This window comes from Dendrobates tinctorius, unplaced genomic scaffold (assembly GCF_039654945.1).
Source record: "Dendrobates tinctorius isolate UK_male_01 unplaced genomic scaffold, ASM3965494v1 ptg000384l, whole genome shotgun sequence".
Lineage (NCBI taxonomy): Eukaryota > Metazoa > Chordata > Amphibia > Anura > Dendrobatidae > Dendrobates > Dendrobates tinctorius.
The window spans coordinates 1,905,664-1,931,678 of NW_027362050.1; the positions used below are offsets into that span (position 1 = coordinate 1,905,664).

Below are 26,015 nucleotides of genomic sequence, written 5' to 3' on the forward strand. Positions count from 1 at the left end.
ACCCGTCAGGGTTCCTTATGCGGCTTATCAGGACGTTTTATGTTAGTTCCCTCCAGGGAGCTCTCCGGCACACATCGCCCTTGCACACGCCCAGCCGCTCCACAGGCTGATAGTGAGGAGATCCCTCTCCTCACGGGACCTTCCAAACTGGACCAACCTGGTCCCAGCATTCACCCTTGTGACCTACCCTGGCTACGTTATATGGTCCGTAGCCACGCCCCCTGGGTCACATGGCTATGACCTCATCACAGGTCCTTCACCTACTCACACAGCCTTTTACTATAGGTGTTATCAGACACACCCCTGGGTGGGTTTGTGGGCAGCTAGAACCCGCCCATCTCTCCAGCTGCCTGAAGGCTTCTCCCTAACACATAGGCACGAAAGATCAGCTCTGCTGATCAGCACATAACCAAGCCTTCATCTCAAAGCCACCCACTTTGAGACACACCACGGCCACTCCGTATTCGGCCACTCATCCTCTCTCTTGGGACATCCACACAGCGCCCCCTAGTGGACAGTGGTCATTACACCACATACCCCGCCCCTCTGTTCAAACTTGTGGGGTTGAACACACAATCTTACACCAGGATCTTGAGACCGGGCACACATTACACCTTGCCCCACAGGTCGAGAGAACCGTCTCCATCTGTCATATGGCCTCATCTCTACATTAGGCCTCCCCCACCCCAAGCGGTCAGAATATCGGTCATTGTCTTTGACCCTCCATTTGCAGTCTGTCTGCGTCATCAGACACTGTTTAGTCACCACCCTCCTAGAGTGCGCTTCGTCACCTGACCGTTCTCCCACTGACCGGCTCTCCCGGTTGGTACGGTCATCAGTCCTAATCGGCCCTACTGTCTGGCCTGAGTCTGACTCATTCAGCATCTCACAGGAACTACGGTCTCTCACAGTCATCCTGCCAGTCGAACTACCACTTGCTGACATTCTTCGGCCATCTGCCCTGTCACTTCTTGGCGGAACTCTTCGGGTCCTTACATCTTGTTGAGTTGCAGGCGGCTGCCACCTGGTATTCCGTACTTCTTTATTAATTCGCCGGCGGTCCTGCCTCAACTGCTCAATCTCTTGCAGGTACCCCACTCGATACTCTACGAGCATCCGAAAGTCTCTCAGGCTCTCCATGGAGCCAACCACCATGATGGGAATCCTACCCACTTCACTGGATATCTGGTCTTCATCATCATGAGGGATCCTCACTCTCACCACACCGGAGATATTCACAAGGTCTTGCATTACCTTCCCGGATCTTCCAATGATTCTCCCAATCAGAGCTTTGGGTACCGGAACCACATCTTTCCGCAAACCCCTCCGATCCATAGCCTCCCTGGCTAACTCCAGGCGTCGAGCAGCTTTCACATTACTCTGCCTGACCAACTGTGTGACGTGGAGACACTGCAAATGCATCTCTTTCAGGACAGATACCCGGTTTGCTGTATCTTCTCTGGTGGATATTATCACTAACTGCTGAGTCTCAGGTGCCCAGTGCACCTCACACGCCTTGACCGCCTCTTTGAAAGCCTCATGTACTCCTTCCTCAGCACAGGCATCTTGCATGTCTTCTGGAACGTCAATCACAGTCTTGAAGGACGTGGTCTTGCTCTCTTCCAGGCCAGGAGGCTCTGGCCTTACCACGGACACTTCCCTCACTACAGTTGCCCCGACCGGGTGACTGTCTTCTTTAGTTATTAACTCATCAACTTCACATGATTGGATCACTTCATGACCCTTGGCCACTATGGCTACTGGCAGTTCTGTCTTATCACTCACGCTCACCCACGGTAAGTCTTCGTCCAACTTCTCCCGCCGAAGACTGTTAACTACTCCTCTGAGTTCCTCCATCTCTTCCTTGAGGTTCTTGTTCACACTTTGCGGGGTGGACAGGTGTCCTCTGAGCTCCAAGATCTCTTTCTTGAGCTCCTCGACCCTGTGCTCAGCCGTTTGTCTCAGGACTCTTTCTCGTTTGACAAAATCATCCACCTCCTCTCTGAGGGCCTTATTCAGTCCTTGCCACATTACCATGTGGCCTTTGAGCTCAGAGACTTCTTTTTCTAGCTCCTCTAGTCTGTGCTCCCTGTCTCTCTCAGAGCCACAGTCACCCCCACAGATTGAGTCACCCCGACCGGCCGAGTCACCACTCCAGTTACTCACTAACCGTGTGACTACTTCAGCCGTCTTATCTATCATGTCAGCGTCAGTTTTGTCACGAGATGTCCGGTTCGTCCGTTGGGTTGACGTACCCCCTTTTCCCGGTCATTTCCACCTCTGACCTCTCCACGTCACGAGCCGTCACCGTCTTAATATCTGTTAGCCCAACCGTAGGAACGTCTCCCTCCTCGTACCATAAGTCATCCAACACGACAAAGTCCCGGCCGCCCTCCAAGGTATACACTAAGTCTGGTGGTATCCCGCCACCTTGGCACTCACTGCCTCCGGGCCCCTCAAACACCACTCTGTCTAGCATATAGTTCACCGTGACCCCATGTTTACAGCGAACCTGGGCCAGTTTATCGGTCAGACAGAAAGTGAGAGGAGTTCCTACCAGAGTCACCTGACTCTTGGAGTCCAACCGTCCCGAGATTCCTTCCCGGTGCAGCATCACTGTACACACTTGCGGCCCGTCATGCTCCGGAAAGTATATCCCACATTCTGGAAATGACATACATGAACACTGCAGTTTCCCAGACATACCCACTGAGCCAACCAGTGCTGCCATTTCATCAAACTCTGCCCCTTTCTGGACCACCACCCCAATTTGGGTTACCGCCTCCCTCCGAGACTCCACCCCTTTTTGGGTTACCACCCCAATTTGGGACTCCACCCCCTTTTGGGACTCCACTTCTTTTTTGGCTACCACCCCAATTTGGGACTCCACCCCTTTTTGGGCTACCACCCCGGTTTGGGTCACCGCCCCCTTTTGGGACTCCACCCCCTTTCGGGATCTCCCCATGTCTGTTATACCGGTCTTCTCAGACCACAGTTCACACCACACAGTTTGTGTCTTACGATACCACACAAGTCCTTGCTGGCACCACCACAGCTCCTGCTGTCACCGATCACCGGCACCACCGGCTGCTGTTCACACACACAGCGGCTGGAGTCACTGCAGCTCCTACTGCGCCGTCTTTTTGGACCCGCCGATCCACCGGAAGCCGCTTGTCACCTTCGTGGCCCCACCGAGCCACATCAAGCCACTTGTCACCTTCTTGACTCCCACTGAGTCACCGCAGGCTGAGTCGAGAAAAAAGAAGAAAAAAAACACACCACAAAAAACTCCAAAACTCACGTGTCCTGACTGTGTGCTATTCAGGACGCTCCTGTCTCCACTTGAGACCGTCCAACACACAGGGCGCACCGGGTGCGATTCAGGGAGCGACCCTCCTCCCAGGGTCTCCCCACACACCGGCCTCACCAGGTCCAGGGGCTCGGCGGGTGCTCTTCAGGACATCTGTCTCCACCTGAGACTGCCCTACACTCGCGCCTCACCAGGTCCAAGGTCACACCACGTGCTCCTGGGATCCGACTCTGCTCCCAGGGCTGACCCTCCAGGACCTTTCCTCACTGGACCCTCCAGGAACACTGTCTTCCTCACTGACCCAGGTCAGTACCACACAAACAGCTGTCCGATACCTGTGTCGGTCACACGGGTCACCGTTTTACTCATTGACCCAGGTCAGTACCACACGAACACCAGTCCGTTTCTCCTGTGTCGCCCACACAGGTCCTCGGGTACCTCTTCTCCGCAGAGGCACCCTAGCAATCACCAGTCTCTTTCTCCTGGGGAAGCGGCCGCACTGAGCTCACCGATCCGGACAGTGCCTTACTCACTAGGCCGCCCCACGGTTTCCATAACCACAGCCGGACTGTGGCTTCCCTACTTGCAGGCCGTCACAGACTCTGCTCACACGTGGCCGGTCAGCAACACATCACACGGCTTCCACAACCGTCAGCCCTCCTGGCTCAGCGTTGCTCTTTGCCACCGAATTTTGCCGTCCTTATCCGTTGCTCACAGCAACAAGGCTACACCATTGCCCATAGCTTCTCCACCAATTGTGATGTAGCGCTGTCATCTAAGTGGGGATCACTCGCTTGGCAGCGAACAAAACACATCCGGCACCAGGTTTTCCTTAAAAACATAGCAGTCCATGCGGTTTATTCACCTTCATAAACCACAGCAGCAATGTACAACAGCTTCATATCACCAGCATAGCGTCCATTAAACAGGCGATTCAGCCCCAGTGTTATCTCACCCGTCAGGGTTCCTTATGCGGCTTATCAGGACGTTTTATGTTAGTTCCCTCCAGGGAGCTCTCCGGCACACATCGCCCTTGCACACGCCCAGCCGCTCCACAGGCTGATAGTGAGGAGATCCCTCTCCTCACGGGACCTTCCAAACTGGACCAACCTGGTCCCAGCATTCACCCTTGTGACCTACCCTGGCTACGTTATATGGTCCGTAGCCACGCCCCCTGGGTCACATGGCTATGACCTCATCACAGGTCCTTCACCTACTCACACAGCCTTTTACTATAGGTGTTATCAGACACACCCCTGGGTGGGTTTGTGGGCAGCTAGAACCCGCCCATCTCTCCAGCTGCCTGAAGGCTTCTCCCTAACACATAGGCACGAAAGATCAGCTCTGCTGATCAGCACATAACCAAGCCTTCATCTCAAAGCCACCCACTTTGAGACACACCACGGCCACTCCGTATTCGGCCACTCATCCTCTCTCTTGGGACATCCACACAGCGCCCCCTAGTGGACAGTGGTCATTACACCACAATATATACACACACACACACACACACACACACACACACACACACGCACTTATATAATTTTTTTTTTGCATTATTTTACCATCAGTGCAATATCTGTTTTTCTCAAATGCCATAAAATAAAAAAGGAAAACAAATATGCAAATTATTCCTATCGATTAAACATTAAAGAACAGACAATATTCAGGTGACGCAACGATGGCATCTGTGTGATATCCGTTTTTTGTTTTCCACTGACCTATTGATTGGAATGAAGAGTTTGATCCGAGAATTGGCCTGGAGATTGAATGTAGTGCATGATCGCAATGTGTCTAACTCATCCACCGCCACGTTTGCGGTCACTGACTAGATGCATAGGCCTCATTCAGCACCCACTATACTCTATGGACATGTTCATATGACTGTGTTTTTTTTTGCGGACCAAGTATGGATGCTACCAATGTATGAATTTCTAAAAAAAAAAAAAGTTCAGCCCCCCCCCCCATAACATTTGCAAAAAATAAGAAGGAAATTCATAGCGCTTCCTTTCTTTTTCCAAGCCAAAAAGAAAAGTGAATGAGGCTGTAAGGTTTTGAGTGGTAATACGTGGTTGAGCTTTCCCTCTGCTCAGTAGTGCACAAGTAGCTGCATGTCCCTAAATTCTGCATTCCAACCTCTCAGGAGAGACAAGACATTCTGTGCACATAGTTCTTAAAGCGAGCTTGTCCTTTCCTTCACAACCTGTAAAAAAAAAAAAAAAAAAAAGCACAGAACTGCCGCTAACACCCTCACAAATTAAAGCTCCTTTTGGTGCACATTCCAATCCAATATGTCTCAAACCTGTCTTCACCATCCTGCTCTGTAAATTGGATCCATACTTTTTACCTGGGTGGTTCCTCTGTCATCATTTTGTCAGCACTACAGTTGCAAGGACATTCTTACCCCTCATTCCCAGCATGCATTGCATCTATTATTGTCCATTTACCTCCTGTCGAGACAAGGACCCACCTCCACTTCCTGTATAGAAACAAGGATCCACCACCTCCATTTCATGTAGAAAATCAATGACCCACCACCACTTTCTATAGAGATTTGAAACTATGCCCCCACCCCACTTCCTCTATAGAGACAGTAACCCACACTTCCTGTAGAGAGACCCTGACCCATCCCCCCACTTGAAGTAGAGTAGCAAGGATATACCCCCTCTGCCTGAAGAGAAAGAAAAACCCCTTCGTTTCCTGTAGTGAGACAATAACCTGCCTCCACTTCCTCTATAGAGGCAATGACCTTCCCCCACTACCTCTATAGAGACAATGACCTTCCCCCACTACCTCTATAGAGGCAATGACCTTCCCCCACTACCTCCATAGAGGCAATGACCTTCCCCCACTACCTCCATAGAGGCAATGACCTTCCCCCACTACCTCCATAGAGGCAATGACCTTCCCCCACTACCTCTATAGAGGCAATGACCTTCCCCCACTACCTCTATAGAGGCAATGACCTTCCCCCACTACCTCTATAGAGGCAATGACCTTCCCCCACTACCTCTATAGAGGCAATGACCTTCCCCCACTACCTATATAGAGGCAATGACCTTCCCCCACTACCTATATAGAGGCAATGACCTTCCCCCACTACCTCTATAGAGGCAATGACCTTCCCCCACTACCTCTATAGAGACAATGACCTCCCCCCACTACCTCGATAGAGACAATGACCTTCCCCCACTACCTCGATAGAGACAATGACCTTCCCCCACTACCTCGATAGAGGCAATGACCTTCCCCCACTACCTCTATAGAGGCAATTACCTTCCCCCACTACCTCTATAGAGGCAATGACCTTCCCCCACTACCTCTATAGAGGCAATGACCTTCCCCCGCTTCTTCTGTAGAGACAATGACTCACCCTAAGCACACTCCCAGGATACCTGGGTGCCATGTGCAGGTCCTGGGAAGAAGCAGATGCTGGGGGAGCACAGATAGGTAAGTTAGTACACCAGCGTCTCTGCAGGGGGGAGGAAGGGGATCCATGCAGGGGCACGGGCGCTGCTGTATCACCCCCACTATCTGTGGGGAGACAAAGATCTTCCCCTGCTTCAAGTAGAGAAGCAAGGCCCTACCCCCACTTCTTGTAGAGAGACAATGACCTGCCCCGACTTCCTCTGTAGACAACCTGCCCCCACTTCGTGCAGAGATACCCAGACCTGACCCCACTTCAAGTTGAGAAGCAAGGACCTACCCCCACTTCCTGTATAGAAACAAAGACCTGTCCCCACTTCCTATATAGAAAGAAGGACCCGCTCCCATTTCCTAAAGAGAAAGGACCCACCCACTTCCTGTAAAGAGACTATAACCTGCATCCACTTCCTCTATAGAGACAATGACCCGTCCTCAGGTCCTGTAGAGGTATAATAACCCACCCCCCAATCTCTTTGGAGTGACAAAGATCCGCCCCCGCTTCAACTAGAGAAGCATGAACCCACCCCCACTTCTTGTAGAGAAGCTAGTACCCTCCCACACACTTGTAGAGAGACAAGACCTGACCCCACTCCCTGTATAGAGCAAGGGCCCTCCCCCACTCCCTGTATAGAGACAAGGACCCGCACCCACTTCATGTAGACAAGCATGGACCCTTCTCCACTCTCTGTAGAGAGACAAGACCCGACCCCACTGCCTGTAGAAAGACAAGATCTGACTCCACTCCCTGTAGAGAAACCAGGGCCCTACCCCACTTCCTGTAGAGAAACCAGGGCCCTCTCCCACTCCCTGTAGAGAGACCAGGGCCCACCCCCACTTCCTGTAGAGAACCAAGGACTCTTCTCCACTCCCTGTAGAGAGACAAGACCCGACCCCACTGCCTGTAAAAAGACAAGACCTGACTCCACTCCCTGTAGAGAGACCAGGGCCCACCCCCATTTCGTATAGAGAGATGACCCGCCCCACTTCATGTAGAGAAACCAGGGCCCTCCCCCACTTCCTGTAGAGAAACCAGGACCCGCCCCCACTTCCTGTAGAGAAACCAGGGCCCGACCCCACTTCCTGTAGAGAAACCAGGACCCGCCTCCACTTCCTGTAGAGAAACCAGGGTCCACCCCCACTTCCTGTAGAGAAACCAGGGCCCGACCCCACTTCCTGTAGAGATGACCCGCCCCCAGTTCCTGTAGAGAAACCAGGGCCCGCCCCCAGTTCCTGTAGAGAAACCAGGGCCCGCCCCCACTTCCTGTAGAGAGATGACCCGCCCCCACTTCCTGTAGAGAAACCAGGGCCCGCCCCCACTTCCTGTAGAGAAACCAGGGCCTGCCCCCACTTCCTGTAGAAAAACCAGGGCCCGCCCCCACTTCCTGTAGAAAAACCAGGGCCCGCCCCACTTCCTGTAGAGAGATGACCCGCCCCCACTTCCTGTAGAAAAACCAGGGCCCACCCCCACTTCCTGTAGAGAAACCAGGGCCCGCCCCCACTTCCTGTAGAGAGATGACCCGCCCCCACTTCCTGTAGAGAAACCAGGGCCCGCCCCCACTTCCTGTAATCCATCTCAGCTGCTCTATAACGGATTACACACGACAGTTTGCAGCGATGTTAGTCTGTGCACTGATATTTATTGAAATGACTGTGACATTTTAAAGCCTCCATCTCTCACCCATGTTTTTAAGTTGCAGTGAGCACACACAGCACTGAATTGTATTTGTGACTTTATTGCAGAACACATAAGTGAGCCTCATTACTAATTTTGTATCTCAAGGCTGTTTGCTTTGTGGGCAGGGCAGGTCGTCGCTGCAGGGAACAAGTATCTCACATAACACTGAGTTTCCAAGCTGAAAACAAGGACTGCAGGTCCTGAGCCCCAGTGAGGTATTGAATGGTTATTCCCAGAATTATCAGTTTTCCCCTATCCACAGGATGCGGCATTAGGAACCATGAGATCGAGGCTCTGCAGCGCTTGCTGAACTAGTGCAACCAAGAGGGAGCTAACCTGCGGCGCACATTGCTGGAGCAGATATCAGCTGATCGGAGGGGCTGCTGGGTGCCTACCGATCCCATATTGGTGTTTTAGAATTATGCCGTCTACTCATAGTAGGAAAAAAGAAAAAATCCTGTGTGTCACATAGATCAAAAAGCGCCAAAGTTATTAAGAGGCAGGTGCCCAAATCTTGCCAAAGTAAAAGGCATCGTGATTAGGAAATGTTGATCAGGGGTTTTGCAATCCTGCGGTAACAGCCCCATTTCTGGTTTCCTTATCTGTTGTCTTGGACTTTGGACGCCGCTTCCTCGCTTGACTTCTGAGAATTTCCATGTCTGGTGCGTTCTGTCCTTCCATGTCATCCTCTAATATTCCCAATAGACATTTTTTTGGGATCAGGTTGAATAACAATTTTCTAGACTTTCTTTATGATAGACAGAATTCCTTTCCAGTATCCTCCCGACATTCCCACACCTTTATAGAGTAATGCCAGTGTCCGGCATATTGATTTCTTATCCACGACCTTATTTAGTTCAACCAGATGGATAGGGATATTCCATGGTGTCCCTGAGGTTATCAGCTTCATGGCACTATTTGAATTTTCAGTAACGCGTTGGGGACCGCCAGCCCATCAGACTCTTTGTCCCAAATCAAAGAGCGAAACATACTATGAATTTTCTGAAAATAAGAACTAGGGATCCATATAGTGGCATTATGCAGAATATGTAGAAGTTGGGACATCAATATCATTTTTAACAAGCTGATAGCGGTAGTCTGCACCATGTTTCTATTTTACGTTCGGTCCCCCCATGATGTCATTTATAGACCCGCGTGAATGAGTGGATTACCTGAAAATAAACACTCACCATGTATAGTCCCTCCTGGAATTACAGTTGTTTGTCTTTTTTCTTTTTGTTCTCCCTTTTTAACCTTAGCGATTGCCGATATTCTGTTCTCTCTACATAAATGCTGGTGGGGTTTATTAAGTGATTCCATACTGTCGCAGCACCCGTCACGTGCCAAAATATGGTTATCTAGTTCTTTCTTGTGTTATTTTGTCATGACTTTTTTTTAACAGAGAATTCTGAAGGTTTAACTGCTTTTACAATAAAGAACCTGTTCTTGTACTCCTCAAAAGAGGAGGTGTTTATGTAGGCCTTACAGCAGATTTGAGCAAAGTGCGGTCCTTGGACTGGGGCAGGTGGCTGTACGGTGTGCACCCGATCTCAGTAGAAGCGTAAAGACGCAGGTGCACGTGGTATGTCGCAGCGTAGTGGCAGGCTTATTCCATCGCTTGTCACAATGTGCGCACCTGATCACTGCTTACCTCCTCGCTCCTGCAGCACATAGAATTCAGCCCCGAGCTGCCTGAGCCGCACATAGCTACGTCCCCTCTGCGCCACAGCCGCCCAACCAAAGATCCACGGCAAGCGTCCATTTAAAGGGGGTTTTCCCGGGAACAGAAGTTGATTTTAATCAATAGATCTTGGAATAATAATCATTTCCACAACTGAATGTGTTTAAATAAAATGTTCCTGTGCTAAGATAAACTTATAAATGTGCCCCTGCTGTGTACTGTGTAATGGCCGTGTCTGACCATACCACAGCTCCTGGGCGGGGGGAGAGTGTATGCAGGTAGCACAGCACAGGATCACAGCTGATTCCTTTTGTGAGATTAAAAAGCAGACAGGGAGGTATTTTAACAATGTTTCACGTAAAAGAAAGAATCATCTGCGATCCCACACTGCAATGTCTGTATACTCTTTTCCTTCCTCCCCCACCCAGGAGCTGTGGTATGATCAGGCCATGTTCCTGTACGGTCAGACACAGCGATTACACAGTGCACAGCAGGGGCACATTTATAAGATTATCTCAGCACAGGAACATTTTATGTAAACAAATCCAATTGTGGAAATAATTATTATTCCAAGATCTATTGATTAAAATCAACTTTTCTTTATGGGGAAAAACCCTTTAAATTGAACACATTGAATGGTATCTTTTCACATGATATAAAGTGCTATTTTGAGTCTGAACGAGGCTCCGTCTCTTCCGGCAGCAGCACGCCTTAGGCCTAGAGAAAAGATATTTGGGCTTCATGCAGAAGTGACGTGCCGATTTAGGCACGTGGTATTAATGTAAGACATACTCATCCCACATGCAAAGGACCCAGGTGTCACATTTGTATAAGGCCCGAATAACTTTTATCATTAGTTGAGTAATACACATGAATATCAATTATGATTTAAAACTCACCTTATTAAAGAGGTTGCCGACAGCCCTCTGTTGAACATCCCCTATTAAGTGCTTTAGAATAATTTATGACCTCAAGGCTGCCCCCTACTGGACAGACTGCTAGTTCAATCTATTCTGTAATAACACCAATGTTACAGGGAGCTGCATTAGATAAAGGGGTTGTCCACTACTTTTATATGGGGAAGTCAAAAAATATCCAACACCCAATGCAGTGCCTGAACCCATACGAATGACAAGGGATGTGACATTTTTTTCCCCCATAAACCCAGAGATTCAGTTCTTCTGATGAGCTGCCAAGATGCTTTTCACAGCACAGAAAGGCAGAAGTTATTTTTATGCTGGTGAAAAAAAATGCTGAAGAATGTGTTATTTTAACGCAGCAACATGTCCATGTCAGGAATGTGAGTGTGGAGATGTAGACGGCCTGGGCTGAGGAAATACACGAGAGAGAGCCAACATGATCTGAGGATCGCTCTGCTGCGTACACCTGACGGAGTTCCACAGCCTCCCTGCTCATTAGTTACTGGGATACTAACGAGCGCCTTAACAATAGTAAGGTTATGTTCACATGTTGCATTTTTTTTTTATGCAAATTTTAAGCTGCGTTTTTTCTGTACCAGCAAAGGCTATGAGACGTCAGAAATCTCATGCACGCCTTTTTTTTTTTTTTTTTAATTTCTGACTGATTTGAACAACTGCTGCATTTTTGCAAACTAAAGAAAAAAAAAAACACAAATATTGAGCTTAGTTAAAGTTGGTCTACACAGAGCATATAAACGCATGTTCACTTTGGCCATAAAACATTGAAAAAACCTACAAGAAGCAAAATAAACAAAAACCCTGCTATAACTAAATAAAGTAAACAACAAAAGTGCGGACTGCAGCGTGACAATTCTTTCAGTGTTTTTGCAGCCTTTGTTTCACCCATAGAAAGCAATGAGTAAGTGCAAAAACGCAGCAAAAATGCAGGCATCAGGTTTTGCTGCAAAAATCTAAGGAAGTTGCATCATGCGTTTTTGGGGGGCATTAAACGTTATCAATATGTTCAAGAGACAATAAAAACGCAGCAAAAAACGCACAAACGCAGACTTTTTGTAAGCAGAAACAGCTTCCTTACTAAAACCGCAGCAAATACACAGAAAGTGTGAACAGAGCCCAATGGCGAGTGTCTTCCTACTTGCTTTTGGAAAAAGACTGTCTGTATTTTCCTGAAGCCACTTAGCCTGGAAAAACTCCGGGATTGTGCCAGCGTGTAAAAGACGCTGTGTGCACACGCCTCAACTCTCTGATCAAAACTGATTGCTACTTGTAGTAATGTACGTAGCCAACATTCTGCATTTTTATTGTGTAAAAAAAAAACTTCAAAAATGCACTGTGTGGACATACCCTGAAGGTGAGTTCACACTGTGTCTTTATGCTGTGGCTTTGGAGTGGAAACTCCAAAATCCTCCTCAAACACTAGGAGTTTCCACTTAGTTTCGGCTCCAAAAAGTCAACAAAAAGACTGAATGTGAACATATTCTTACGCTGACCTTCCACATGGGAGAGCGGTCAGCTGAACCTCTCACAACTTCCCTGGCATTTCAACAGGGAGAGAGGAGGAAGACGCTGTTACCTCTCCCAGAAGTCCAACTCCCCCCCCATCATCTGTTGGGGGAGAGTTTGGAGACCTCACATACATGTCAGATGGTCAGAGTTTTGCTGAAATCAGTGGTGTCAGACAGCTTTCATGTAATGTGTATGGGGGTTTTTAGGGTTTAAAGAAGCCAAATCTGCAGTGATCAGCAGATCACTCCAACTACGTCTATTAAACTTGCAGGATTTCAAGACTAACGTAGTCAGCACGTTCTACAAATACGTATACAATATGGACAGTATATGATTACTTTTTTTTCTTTTTTTGCTGAATTCTAGTCACTCCCCATCCTGACTTTGCAGGGGAAAAAGGGTTGCCTGGTTTATAGAGAGCAACTCGGTCTCCCATGGACTAAGCCTTGTATACAAAGCAAGTAAAATAGCAAAGACTCGCTTTTTATGTGCCTCAAATAAGTTTCAGTTTTTTTGTTCCCCATCTGAACTGTGTATTTAGTGATTGTATGGATGCGTAGCCTTTAGGTAGCTTTACTGAATAATATATAATATGAATATGTAGCCTTTAAGTACCTATACTGAATAATGTAACATTTGGATACGTGGCCTTTTGGTACCTTTACTGAATAGTATAACATATGGATACGTGGCCTTTTGGTACCTTTACTGAATAAAATAACATATGGATATGTGGCCTTTTGGTACCTTTACTGAATAGTATAACATATGGATACGTGGCCTTTTGGTACCTTTACTGAATAGTATAACATATGGATACATAGCCTTTAGGTACCTTTACTGAATAATATAACATATGAATACGTAGCCTTTAGGTAGCTTTACTGAATAGTATAACATATGGATATGTGGCCTTTTGGTACCTTTACTGAATAGTATAACATATGGATATGTGGCCTTTTGGTACCTTTACTGAATAGTATAACATATGGATACGTGGCCTTTTGGTACCTTTACTGAATAGTATAACATCTGGATACGTGGCCTTTTGGTACCTTTACTGAATAGTATAACATATGGATATGTGGCCTTTTGGTACCTTTTACTGAATAAAATAACATATGAATACGTAGCCTTTACGTACCTTTACTGAATAGTATAACATATGGATACGTGGCCTTTTGGTACCTTTACTGAATAGTATAACATATGGATATGTGGCCTTTTGGTACCTTTACTGAATAGTATAACATAGATATGTGGCCTTTTGGTACTTTTACTGAATAGTATAACATATGGATACGTGGCCTTTTGGTACCTTTACTGAATAGTATAACATATGGATACGTGGCCTTTTGGTACCTTTACTGAATAGTATAACATATGGATACGTGGCCTTTTGGTACCTTTACTGAATAGTATAACATATGGATATGTGGCCTTTTGGTACCTTTTACTGAATAAAATAACATATGAATACGTAGCCTTTACGTACCTTTACTGAATAGTATAACATATGGATATGTGGCCTTTTGGTACCTTTACTGAATAGTATAACATATGGATATGTGGCCTTTTGGTACCTTTACTGATTAATATAACATATATCAAACTCTTGACAGAAAATATGGTAGATCGGATATCCAGCTGGCACTAGCGACAGAAGAAGATGCCTGGTCCGGTGACATTTGGACGTAAGCGGCCCTTGTCTCCGTGCCCAAACCCTTTGTTTCTGAAATGGCTGACCGAGTGGAGAGACTCAGCTGCGGAGAAAGGGCTGAAAACACAATTTGTGTACCAAAAGGTAAGACAATCTGTGTACAGTATTCCACACCGGTGATTAACCCTTTACAACTAGGTTGCATGACAACCATCGTCTGTATAAGGCCAGGGTCAGATTCACGGATGAAAAGTCACCCGATTATCACCCGTGTGCCCATATTTATGCATCAGTACTTTACATTTTAAATGACCAAATACAGTATCCTAGGTTAATAATGGCAACACATCCATAAAAATCGGATGCAACAGGGACGATCCATACGGGATCCAAGGTTTTTTTTAATTATTTTTTTGCTCATCCGTAAACTTGAATGGATGAATCTCATCCAATATATTGGTCGGTGTGCTGTCCGGTGTTTTTTTTTGGATAGGACAAGTATAATACTCTTTTAATAGTGCTGGTTAGTGAATATTCTATTTGGGTCTATGATTAGTACTCAGGATCAATATCAGATTAGCAACATGCCCAATAAAGCAGGTTTCTTGCGCTTGGTTTGCAGATTTTCCTACACACAGTGCCCTCGTGTATTCTTCTCCCGTTTCACCGTGCAGCAGATTTATTGCAGACCATTCTGAGTGTTTCTGCGAGCCCCATTCAGACGGCGGCTGCCTGGTGTGAACACACCCCAGCATCTCCTGCCGGATTAGGGGGCTGCTCAGCCAATTGAGCACAGGTTATAGTAATAGGAAAATCGGTGAATTGGGGTTTCTCATGACAGATGGATCAAAATACTGCGGCAAAATTAATATTGCCCCCCCCAGCACTACTGAAAAAGGGGGTGGGTACTGCTATTTCTAGTGTCACGTGACCGTGGCTGGCGGGAAGAAACCTGCCAAAAGGTAAATGTGTAAACGCCGGCGTACAAAATGTTATTTTTTATTAATTATTATTATTATTTGAAAGAAACCATATAGAGTAGTGTAAGGCTGGGTTCACATGGAGTCAGAAATGACAGTTTTTCTGTGCAGCATCCTCCTTATTTGGAAGAGTTTTTCTTTTCCTGAAACAATTTCGGATGATTTTTTTTCTTTCCCTGATGCGTCTTTTTTTTGCAAACTTTTTAATTGTACGGTGTCTAGTTCGGAGCAGTTTCTTTCAGGATCCCCTTTTTATTTATTTTCCCCGCCAATTTTTATTTTGTAAAAGTCCCCCCAAAAATATTAAACACATGATGCTATTGTGCCCAAAGAAACTTGCAACTAACCGCACAAAAACCTGACCTAGTCATGAGAATAACAGAGTTTGGTCCTTGAAGGGTTAAAATAGTCCGAGCATAATTGTGTTTTTTGTTTTTTTTTGTTGGTTTTTGCAATTTTTGTTAAAGAAGAATCTCTAGTTCTTCAGTGCAGATTTCACCTTTTGCACCAAAAACTCAGCAAACTCCACATATAAGGAGTGCGGATCCCGCTTTGAATACACTTTGGAAAAATCAGCTCCGAATACATAGAATGTGAATGCAGTTTTATGGAGAAAAAGTGCAGGAAAAAATAAAGCCCCGTTCACATTTATGTCACCTCTGAACCTACAGTTTTCATGCAACGTCTGAAATGTGGAAAGGGCTCTGGACCCGGTAAACTGCTTGGTACATCTTTATTGACGTCGTCACTTTGTCCTCTTGTGTCTTTTTTTTTTTTTTTTTTTCTTTTTCGTTTGTCGACCTATTTTCTCCAATTTTCCTTGAAGTCATGACTGTGACCTCCGCCTTGTGACGTCCTCTTTTCTTCCCAGGCCATCAGCTCACTGAAGAAGTATCCTCTGCCCCTCCAGAACGGGAAGGAAGCCAAAATCCTGCAAAACTTTGGAGACGGAATTTGTAAGATGTTGGATCAGCGGCTTGAAAAGCATTATGCCGAACACGGTGCGAGCGCTCTCAGATCGTTTCTCACTGCATTTTATTTAGGCCTCATTCAGTCGTCCATTTTTTTTTTTTTTATGCGTCAGTGCACTGGATTTGACTTTTGCCAATTTTCATCCAATTTTCCCCATCAGTGTGGCATCCGTTTTTCCAGTTTGCAAAAAAAGCATAAAACAAAACTCAAGCTTCTACTAGTCATTTTTTTTTTTTCTTGCAAGATCAGTTGCTTCTTCCATGTCAGATCGTTTGACACTCGGAGGTTGAGCTGGTAGCCGGGACGTTTTCTTCTTCTGCTATAGCTGTATTGTGAAAGCGCTGCGTGCTTTAGGCCTCGTGGGCGCAGCGCTAGACATGTCCATGCTTGGTCTTAGACCTCAGATCTGTTTAATAAAATGGCCTCTGTACAATTGGAAGTCTTTAACCCTGCTGCCATCTAGTGGTGCATCTGATCTATAACGCCTGTTCTCTTTTGCACTTTTGTCTACACTTTACACTAACTTGGTCTCTTCTGTTCGCAGGACCCAATGCTCCAATTCATTCTCTCGCAAACAGCCGTGAAAATGACAGAAACCAGAAGAAAGCCTCCACTCCTCTTCCTACCTCATATGCCGACCTGCCTAAAGATCCCCAAGAGGGTCCGTCCCCTACAGTAAGTGCTGATCCGTGGATGTGGTGGCCGGGGCGCACCGTATACGAAGGCTCTGCATCACTGAAATACATCATTATATGCCGCAAATAGATAAAAATGAAGGATTTACAGCACAAAGGAGCCGTAGCTCAGGAGGAGTACCCAGCAGCGCTCTAAAGCTGCGGACGAGGGGGTACCCAGAAGAAGGAGGCCCCTTTTAGAGGACAGAACTGTTGTAGTACGGTCTTTGGCTGAGAGGTGAATATTTGTGGAACCCTTCTGAATCAGTATATCTGACCACGTTATTGGGGGCAGGTTGCGTTTGTCGGGCATGAATCGAGTCGCAGCAAATTCGTGTCTTAGGCCATGTGCACACGATGCAGATTTGCAGCGGATCCGCAGCGGATTTTACCGCGCAGAAACGTTTCATATCCGCATTGTGATGTAGAGTAGCCTTAAAATCAATGAAAAAAAAAACCGCTGTGCAGACGCTGCGGATCTTTCCGCGCGGTTTTCCTGCGGTACAAAATCCGCAGCATGTTACTTCTTTTGTGCGGTTTTCCATCTCCCCTGTCACCAAATCCGCAGGGGGAAAACCGCAGGAAAAATGGAAGAAATCCGCAGGAAAAATGCAGATAATTTGACCTGCGGATTTCTTCCATTCTGCGCGGAAAAATCCGCAGGGCTAAAAACTCCGTCTGCACTCAGCCTTACATCATCCATATCCGATGCTTAAAAAATGTATCACTGTAGCCAACCCCAACCTTCCCCAACAATGTCGGCTGGAATAGTAACCCAGAAGGGCTCCCCCAGCGGTGTATCCCTGTACTATAAAAGCCCAACTTTCCAGAAGGTGTTACAGGTTTTTTGGGTACCTCCTCGTATTTATAAGATTTTTTTATACCTCCTCCTTGTTCTTTAAAGGGTCAAAACCCTTAAAAGGGTTTTCCACTTCCTACAGTTTTGAAGGGTTAGGGCTCATGGGGTGCACACGGATCCATTAAAGCCAGTTTACATTGCTCCATTTTTGCACCCGTCCATAATGCTGGCAAGCACTCTGCAATTTCTGGATAGGATTGGCTCAGACTGTGGCCTGTTCTTCAATATGGTTATCTGAACTGTAAAGTCTGGTCACAAAGTGTTCCCTCTTCTGGAACCTCAGCTGTAATCTGTGGGGAAAACCTGAGAGTAAGTATTCAGTTTCCTTGCAGTGCCCCCACAGGAAAAACTGGGCATTACACAGTGTCTGCTCATATCAGTGGCGGTCTGTAGTGCAGGACAGGATCCTCCAGAGCACTTAAAAGGAAGCTGTCATCAGAAAATTACTTATTGTTTAAATCAGGTTTTTGTGTGGTTTTTTTTTTTACATTTTTGAGCAACTTTTTTGTTTTTCATATAATAATCTGTATTAAAAATAGAAAAAAAATAGAAATCTTGCAATTTTCATACTGGCCGCTGGGACTATTTTAGACTTTTACTTTCTGTTGCTCCAGGAAACAATATACGTAGATTAGCAGCAGTGAGCAGACCAGGACCTGAAGCCTCTAATGAGGGTGTGCAAAGATCATTTTGAAGGGAGTGGGCGGAGGTGAGCTGTGACATCTCCTTATCAACCGTGTACAGAGCTTAAAAAAAAATATGAGATTACTAATCCTTATTTTTTTCTAAATAATAATTTTAAGAATATTACAAGTTATAATATATATAATTGTTATAATATACAGGTTATATATATAATTTAATAAAGATTGCAATGGGGTAAAAAAACCCTTGTCAAAATAAAAAAAAACCCTGATTTCAATAATTAATTATTTTCTGATGATCGCTTTGTTTTAAGGTGAACATGTCACAGGGACTGCTTGTATAATCTATATGTAAATGAGGCTATTAGTGCACAGAGGGCGGGCATTGATTCTCTACAGACATCACCCAAGCCCATGGGGGTGGCGCTAGGCAGGGGATAATGCCGAGGATTGGTGCACTTGTCAGGAATCGTCCCGCCCTCAGGGCACCTGCAACTTAATTTGTATAATGATTCAAAGTTGATTTTTTTCGGCAATGTCATGTCCATTTGCAGTCGGGAAGGAATGAGTGAATCTGTCTCTTACTACTCTGTCCAGCAATGTAATTTGTGTAATGACCCTAAAGCTCCTGACTAGCGTTGAACGATACCATCCGATATTCAAAAGTATCGAATCGGAATGGATCGGCCCGATACACAAAAAAGTATCGGGTATCGCCGATTCCAATTCCGATACCGGAAGTCCCATTAAAGTAAATGGGACAGAAATATTGGAATTAAAAAAAACCCTTTCGGGAGGGGGGAAGAGTGTGGGCGGTGCGTGGGCGGACACTGTGCGTGTCTGTGTGTGCGGGCTGCCGGTGGTCTGTACGGGCCTCTCGGGAGCCTGTGCTGGCTGCCGGTGGTCTGTATGGGCCTCTCAGGGACCTGTGCCGGCTGTCGGTGGTCTGTGCCAGCTGCCGGGGGCCTGTGCCGACTGCCGTTGGTCTGTACGGGCCTCTCGGGGGCCTGTGCCAGCTGCCGGGGGCATGTGCCGGCTGCCGGTGGTCTGTACGGGCCTCTCGGGGGCCTGTGCCGGCTGTCGGTGGTCTGTACGGGCCTCTCGGGGGCCTGTGCCAGCTGCCGGGGGCCTGTGCACAGTGCATGTGTCGGCTGCCGGTGGTCTGTACGGGCCTCTCGGGGGCCTGTGCCGGCTGTCGGTGGTCTGTACGGGCCTCTCGGGGGGCCTGTGCCGGCTGCCGGGGGCCCATGCCGGGGGCCTGTGCCGGCTGTCGGTGGTCTGTGCCGGCTGCCGGGGGCCTGTGCCGGCTGCCGGTGGTCTGTACGGGCCTCTCGGGGGCCTGTGCCGGCTGCCAGTGGTCTGTACGGGCCTCTCGAGGGCCTGTGCCGGCTGTCGGTGGTCTGTGCCGGCTGCCGGGGGCCTGTGCCGGCTGCCGGGGGCCTGTGCGGGCCTGCCGGGGGTCTTGTGTGTGTGCAGGCATCGTCCGATACCCGATATTTGCAGTATCGGAATGCTCAACACTACTCCTGACAGGTTCCTTTTAAGCCAATGCAACGTGTAATGTCGTATGCTCTCTGACGGGACATTGCTTGTGTCGTGATAGAAAAAGAAAAAGACGGATGGGAAAAAGCAGCGGGAGTATGTGCCACAGAGGAGATCAGGAGGTTACGCAGTACTGCTCACCCTCTACACGGAGAGCAAGGTAAGCAATGTAGATACAAGCAAAGGTAAAGACACAAGTTACACTCGCCGTCACCCTTCAGGTGCTTAACCAGTGCTCTATATTGAACATATCATTGAACATTATGTGTCTGAAAGTAAATGTAATTTTTGCCCATCCTTGTGATATCTATTACCAGTATGATTAACCAATTAGGTCAGTACAAATATACAACGGAAGTGCAGGCCAAAGGAACTAATCATATCGCTATTATCATATATGACATGTTATCTGTAATGGCGAGAATTTAGAGTGGTTGTCCAGACTTGGGACCCAATTCTGCAGTCACTCTGTGCGACTCTATGTGCGCACTGTCTGCTGTCAGGATTCTCCAGTGCGTGACCGCAAATATGCAATCTGCATACATGTGATCACGTGCCGACTAGACATGCACGGCCTCGCTTAATACAAGTGAACTGAGCGAGGAAGGACAAGTCTATTCGGAATGTGACCAGAAGTATACAAATCGCATACTTGCTGTCACCACCTGCTCCCGACACTGGAGAATCCTGACAGTGCACAGAGTGACTGCAGACTTGAGCCCCAAGGCTGTACAACCCCTTTAATTCCATCCCATGTTGTTTTACCCCACAGCTCTTTCTGACATTACAACTATTGTCATTTCTATTATGATATTTTTCAAAAAATGTTTTTCTTAAAGAATCCAAATTCTAAAGGCTACATGAGCAAAAGTGAGCTGCAGAGAGAGGCCCAGGCCCTGTGCGACAAGTCCTTCACACTGGTGAGAGCTGGAGAGTAGCGCTTCCATGTAGACGAATTGAGAAATCATTTACTTTTCTAAAGTATTGTGTTCCAGATTTCTTTTTATTAAAGTTTGAAGTGTTAGCTGGGAAAAATGTCAATTGCAAGATGGATAAAATGTTAATTTGGCAAATGATGGGACTAAATAGTGTGTGTGTAGTCCAAGGACTAAATCAGTATGTCACACTACTAAACATAAAGCCCTGCTAAATATCATCAATCTTTTTTTTAATATATATATAATGCATTTCTATACAGTAAAAGGAAAAAAAAAAATAAAAAATATATATATATAGATATTTCATTGCCAAATGGCTTTTCTATTGCCATCCATGGGGTCATGGACCCATTGATTTTACTCACAAGGTACAAATACTGAACATGTAGAGACGAAATAAAAGAACAGACCCGTATAAATCATCCCAGTTATAAGGCGCAAGGAACAGATCCTCATCCACGAAACAAATGCTTCTCTGAATTCCAGACCTCAGGGCTCACATTGAATGAGCTTTATGTCTCGCCCTGGGGCGACACTTTGACAATGAGTCCCCTGTCCTGCTCCATCCCACAAAGTCAACGCCGTACAGTACGTCACGCTGATCCCAGCTTACACCCACCACATCTGCATCAGAATCAAGTGCAGATTATTATTGTTTTAAGGGATTTTTCAAATGTTTAACAGTAAGGCAAAACAAAAATAATATACAATGTGTGTGTATATATAATATATATATACAGTATAATTATTAATAAATACATTATTATAATGTGCTTATTGCAGAGCTTAGATAAATGGTGGTGCACCATGTCATAATGTAACATCTGCATCAAACAATATCCCACATTTAGTTTTGCACAGTGATCATATCAGGTCTGGAAATGAGACCCTTCTTCCCTTTGTGGTCTGTGTGATGAATGGTGGTACGGAGCTTCTGTGATGCTTTCCTGGCTGGTCTCAGGCTTTGCCTGGGGCTGCTGCCATCTTGACTGCTTCCCTGCTGAACTCCCTGGTATAATGTCCATGCTCGGACACTTCACGTACTGTCTTCACTGAGTGCTGGACCCTAACATGCTATGGCAATACGTTACTTATTTCTTTTTTGATTATCCATACGTTTTGGCGTTGGTCATCATTTATGTTCCTTGATATTAAAGAGACCTGTATGTAGCTTACGTCACCTGTCTTTTCCTGCAGACGGACCCCAGCAATAAATACACAGCCTGGTCTTCTGTTAGCACGTTAATTCAGAAGGAATTGGTCATCAAGACTCACAACCCAGCCAGGTAACACAGCGAGCCTTTCAGAGTCTTCTTACTGAATGCCACCATGTTATAAGGTATTGGGGATGGTGACTTGCTGTTTACTGTACGACCTAAAGAAAACAGTTGTTCTGAAGACTTTCCATCCATTGCTGGGTGCATGACGGCGAAACGCCACAGACATCGGGTGACCTCTCCAGGATCCGGTGTGTACGTAAGGCGTCTGCGACGTTAGTAAGCAAACATTATCATGAGCCTTAGGACCCCCCACAGCTCAGGTCATTCACATGTAACTCCAGCTACACACTTCTACTCCAGCGTCCTATGAAATGACCTCTCACTGTGATCGTTTTGCCACTTAATGTTGAATATTAATCCGCATTTATAACATTTTGCAGTGATCTCATTTTTTGAAAATCAAAAGCCAGAATGTGACTGGTGGCTTGTGGCAGCCCCTTTATATGTTAGATATATTCAGAGCAATCTTTCACTAAAGCTATGAGGCATCTGATATGTAAAAAAAAAAAAAAAAAGTGTGTTATGCCGCTGTTAGAAATCTGAGGCATGTAGAAGTTTGAGTGTTTTTTTTCTTTTAGAATGAGACTCTAAGGGCGACAGTCTACTGTCAATCTACACAGTGGGACACAGCACAGGTATCAGAGGTATATGGCACTGAAGACGGTGCCATGATGTGAAGAGAGTGTTAACCAGAAATTTGGACAGTAGAAAAGTCACCGTACACGATTACTTGCGGAGCTGGATTTGCTGATGGCCCCCCATTTAACATCCTGAATATCGTCTCTACAGATATTCTCTTACTGACAAGGGGCTACAGCTCGCACAGAGACTGGAAGCTGCTGAGGAAGCTCTTGGAGACAACAATGATGGTGTCAGACAAGGTCACTCCACGGCATCTGAGGAAGATCAAGAGGAGGGTGATAAACGGCACCCGAGAGAAAAAATCCAAAATTTAATGTAAGCAAAATCATGCATACAAAAGGCTGCAACGTTTTTCAGAGTCTATGCATGTATTGCTTTACTTTTTTTGCTCTTCTGTTGTTTTTGCCTGTTGTCCTCCCCACGTCAGTTTGCTGTGCAGATCCCCATGTCGGACCCCCTATGCAGATCCCCACGTCGGACCCCATGTGCAGATAATTAGAAGATGCTGCGTACAGACACTGAGCCAGTAACATAATGGGAGATGTCAGTTTTGCAGCAGCTATTATTTTGAATGATTGGGACTCTATAGACATATTAAATTGCCTCTACACCCGGTGTTATTGTGCCACGTCGCGTTACTGCAAATGGCAGACACAACAATCGTACTGATACCGCATGAGATTGACTTTACTGTACAGAGATCTCAGACGAGTAACTTATAGCTCCTGAGCGCTATGGAAAAATCAGTAATGGTGCCCGTATCTACCATGTGTCATCTATAATAGTAGTGTCATCGTGATTGAGCGCTTCCAGGATCACTCGTTTCACTATAATCATAATGATTAACAACAGGCTGACGATCATCACTGGCGTTTTTTTTTGTTCCTCTAGCGAGATGATCTTTTTGCTTGCACAATAAGTCATTGTTCCCTGTAGCACATCATCCTGTTTAAACAGGAATTGTGCTACCGAGAACAATGGCAGCGTATGCACACTGAGCGATCAGTGATAGACCGTTTAGTGCATATCTGAAGGGCAATTGTCCCATGTAAACTGGCTATTAAATGACAGACGATCACCAAAGAGGTGGCTGATCAGTGGTTAAGTGTCACCAGTTAATATAAACGAATCCTTAGACCCAGGTTAAAATGTTACCTCTGCTCTATATGTTACCTCTGCACCCCCTATAGTTGCTTGCATCAGTACCGCTGAATATGTGATTGTGCTATGTAACAAGATTTTTTCTTTTTTTTTGTTGCAGAGCCCCATCTTATAAAACTGTTCCCCTGCCCTTCTCCTCAGGCAGTAGTAGCCAGACAAGAGAAGATCCTGTGCCCAGCTCGTTCAACCACGTGCCCGACTTCACCCTGCGCCCGGGCCAGTTCAATGTGATCCTTTGTGTTGACTTCATTGAAACGACAGGGTAAAGCAGTGCGGACATTGTGTGGTGTATATTTTCTAACTGCGTGGTATAATGATAAGCATCCATGACCTAATTCTGCTCTACACGTCGGGATCTAACCGTTTCATAATGATGTTATGAGGGAGTAACAATGTATAACGCCGAGGCTGGATGTATATTTTTGTGAATGTAGCCCTGAAATCTAGACATATGGGCTCAGACATCCTGACAACATGCATGATTACCGCATTATGGAGAACTGCTATGCACAACCTTCATCGGGTCAAAAACCTAATTGTGGAATTTGTGCTACTCTGAGATGCTGCAAAAAAACCTATAAATAAGGATATTTCCATCTGAGACCTGTATAATGTACCTCCAGAACGTGCCTTAAATATCTGATAAGTGAGGCTTCCTCTGCTGGGCCCCTCCTGTAAAGAGAATGTGGTCCCATGCTACCCTGAGGTTAGGCATTCACATGGCTGTCTTCATTGTAATTTATAAGGTTTACGGATATTAAAATGGCCCTAAACTTCAATGGACGGGGCTGCACCCACTGTGTGGCCACTGTGACTTTTTACTGGTGTGGAGAGCATTTGCTGACAGATGCAGTCATTTTTCACAGCCATAATTGGTTTCGCATCCGCTCTTTCAGGGGCTCGACACATAGAAAACAGGAATTAGTTTCAGAACTAAAAAGAAACGGAGTCCATTTTGATGTACGCAAGCTGCACATTGGAGACTTTCTGTGGATAGCGCAAGAGAAAGTGCAACCAGTGCCCGGTAAGGATGGGTCCCAGGACTAAGCCAAATAAAAAAATTTCGAGCAAGGGGTGGAGACATACAATGAGCCAATGGAAGGATCTGAAGATCTCTTATTAGTCGCATCTGCCTATCAGCTCCCTTTTGTTAATACTGTGTTTCTAGCTAGGCTGCTGCTACTTGTAGTGCTCCTCGCAGTGATCTATAAATAATTATATTATAAGGCAATTAAAAAATTGGTTGTAGGATTGATCTGACTGCCCCCAACATCTCTGCTCCTGACCATGTTATGAGGGCAGCGAAACTATATCTGCATTGTACATATAGAAATGATTAATTTATTTTTTTTACAGGACAGCTACGAATTCCACAACCACGGGAGTTGGTGCTGGATCATGTTATTGAGAGAAAGAGAATGGACGACCTGTGTGGAAGTATTATAGATGGCCGCTTTCGGGAACAAAAGGCAAGGCTTCTTTTTTTTTTTTTTTTTTTTTTTTTTTACACAAGTGGTTTTTTTTTACCTATAGTTTTTTGGTAGGTTTCTAGTTAAGTCAATCTTTTCTCCAGAGCTGCATGCGGCGGATACAGGTTGTACAATCTAGTCTTCTGCTGGATTTAAAACTGAGTGATCGCCATTATTTTACACACAAAAAATAATGTAGCTGTATAATTTGCAGGCATCCATATTGGAGATACACACACCTTTGCTGCATTTTCTGTACAGAAATGACAGAGTAAAGACCTTTCCCCCCCCAATATGACCAGGGTCTGCTAAAAGTAAATTTCCTACCTGTAATGAAAAAGTTTGAGAACTCTGTCTCAGTCTACACAGCAAAGCTAACAAGTGAGCTACATGAAATATCAGCTCCTTCTGTGCTGTAGTCACATTAATCATAAAGTAATGTAAATATATGTTAAAGGCAGCATATATACTAGACGCTGTGCCCATGCACTTACTGAGGGTCTGACAATCGGGGTCCCTTTACAATGGCTGGGATTCAAGATAATATTTTTCTCTTGGCCGTGGCATCTAGAGCTCCTTTTTTTCACCCATTGATGCCCCGTGACACAATCACAGCATGCCAATAGGTTCAGGTAGGGCCTAATGGAAAACCTGT

General features: G+C 46.0%; 1 protein-coding gene across 12 annotated transcripts in view; it reads left to right on the forward strand.

The window, feature by feature from the left end:
* Nucleotides 1-26,015, forward strand: part of MUS81 (MUS81 structure-specific endonuclease subunit) — a 122,624-nt gene that overhangs the window by 68,030 nt on the left and 28,579 nt on the right. For 11 of the 12 annotated variants that reach the window (XM_073563219.1, XM_073563211.1, XM_073563220.1 and 8 more), the window contains 10 exons: nucleotides 14,162-14,343; nucleotides 16,051-16,180; nucleotides 16,696-16,826; nucleotides 19,932-20,030; nucleotides 20,710-20,790; nucleotides 22,006-22,094; nucleotides 22,878-23,045; nucleotides 23,992-24,153; nucleotides 24,788-24,915; nucleotides 25,248-25,360. In XM_073563219.1, coding sequence (XP_073419320.1) covers nucleotides 14,209-14,343; nucleotides 16,051-16,180; nucleotides 16,696-16,826; nucleotides 19,932-20,030; nucleotides 20,710-20,790; nucleotides 22,006-22,094; nucleotides 22,878-23,045; nucleotides 23,992-24,153; nucleotides 24,788-24,915; nucleotides 25,248-25,360 — 1,236 coding nt within the window. In that variant the 5' untranslated portion in view covers nucleotides 14,162-14,208. Of the gene's footprint in view, nucleotides 1-12,905; nucleotides 12,997-14,161; nucleotides 14,344-16,050; nucleotides 16,181-16,695; nucleotides 16,827-19,931; nucleotides 20,031-20,709; nucleotides 20,791-22,005; nucleotides 22,095-22,877; nucleotides 23,046-23,991; nucleotides 24,154-24,787; nucleotides 24,916-25,247; nucleotides 25,361-26,015 lie in introns of all 12 variants that reach the window. The other variant, XM_073563214.1, reaches the window with a different exon arrangement.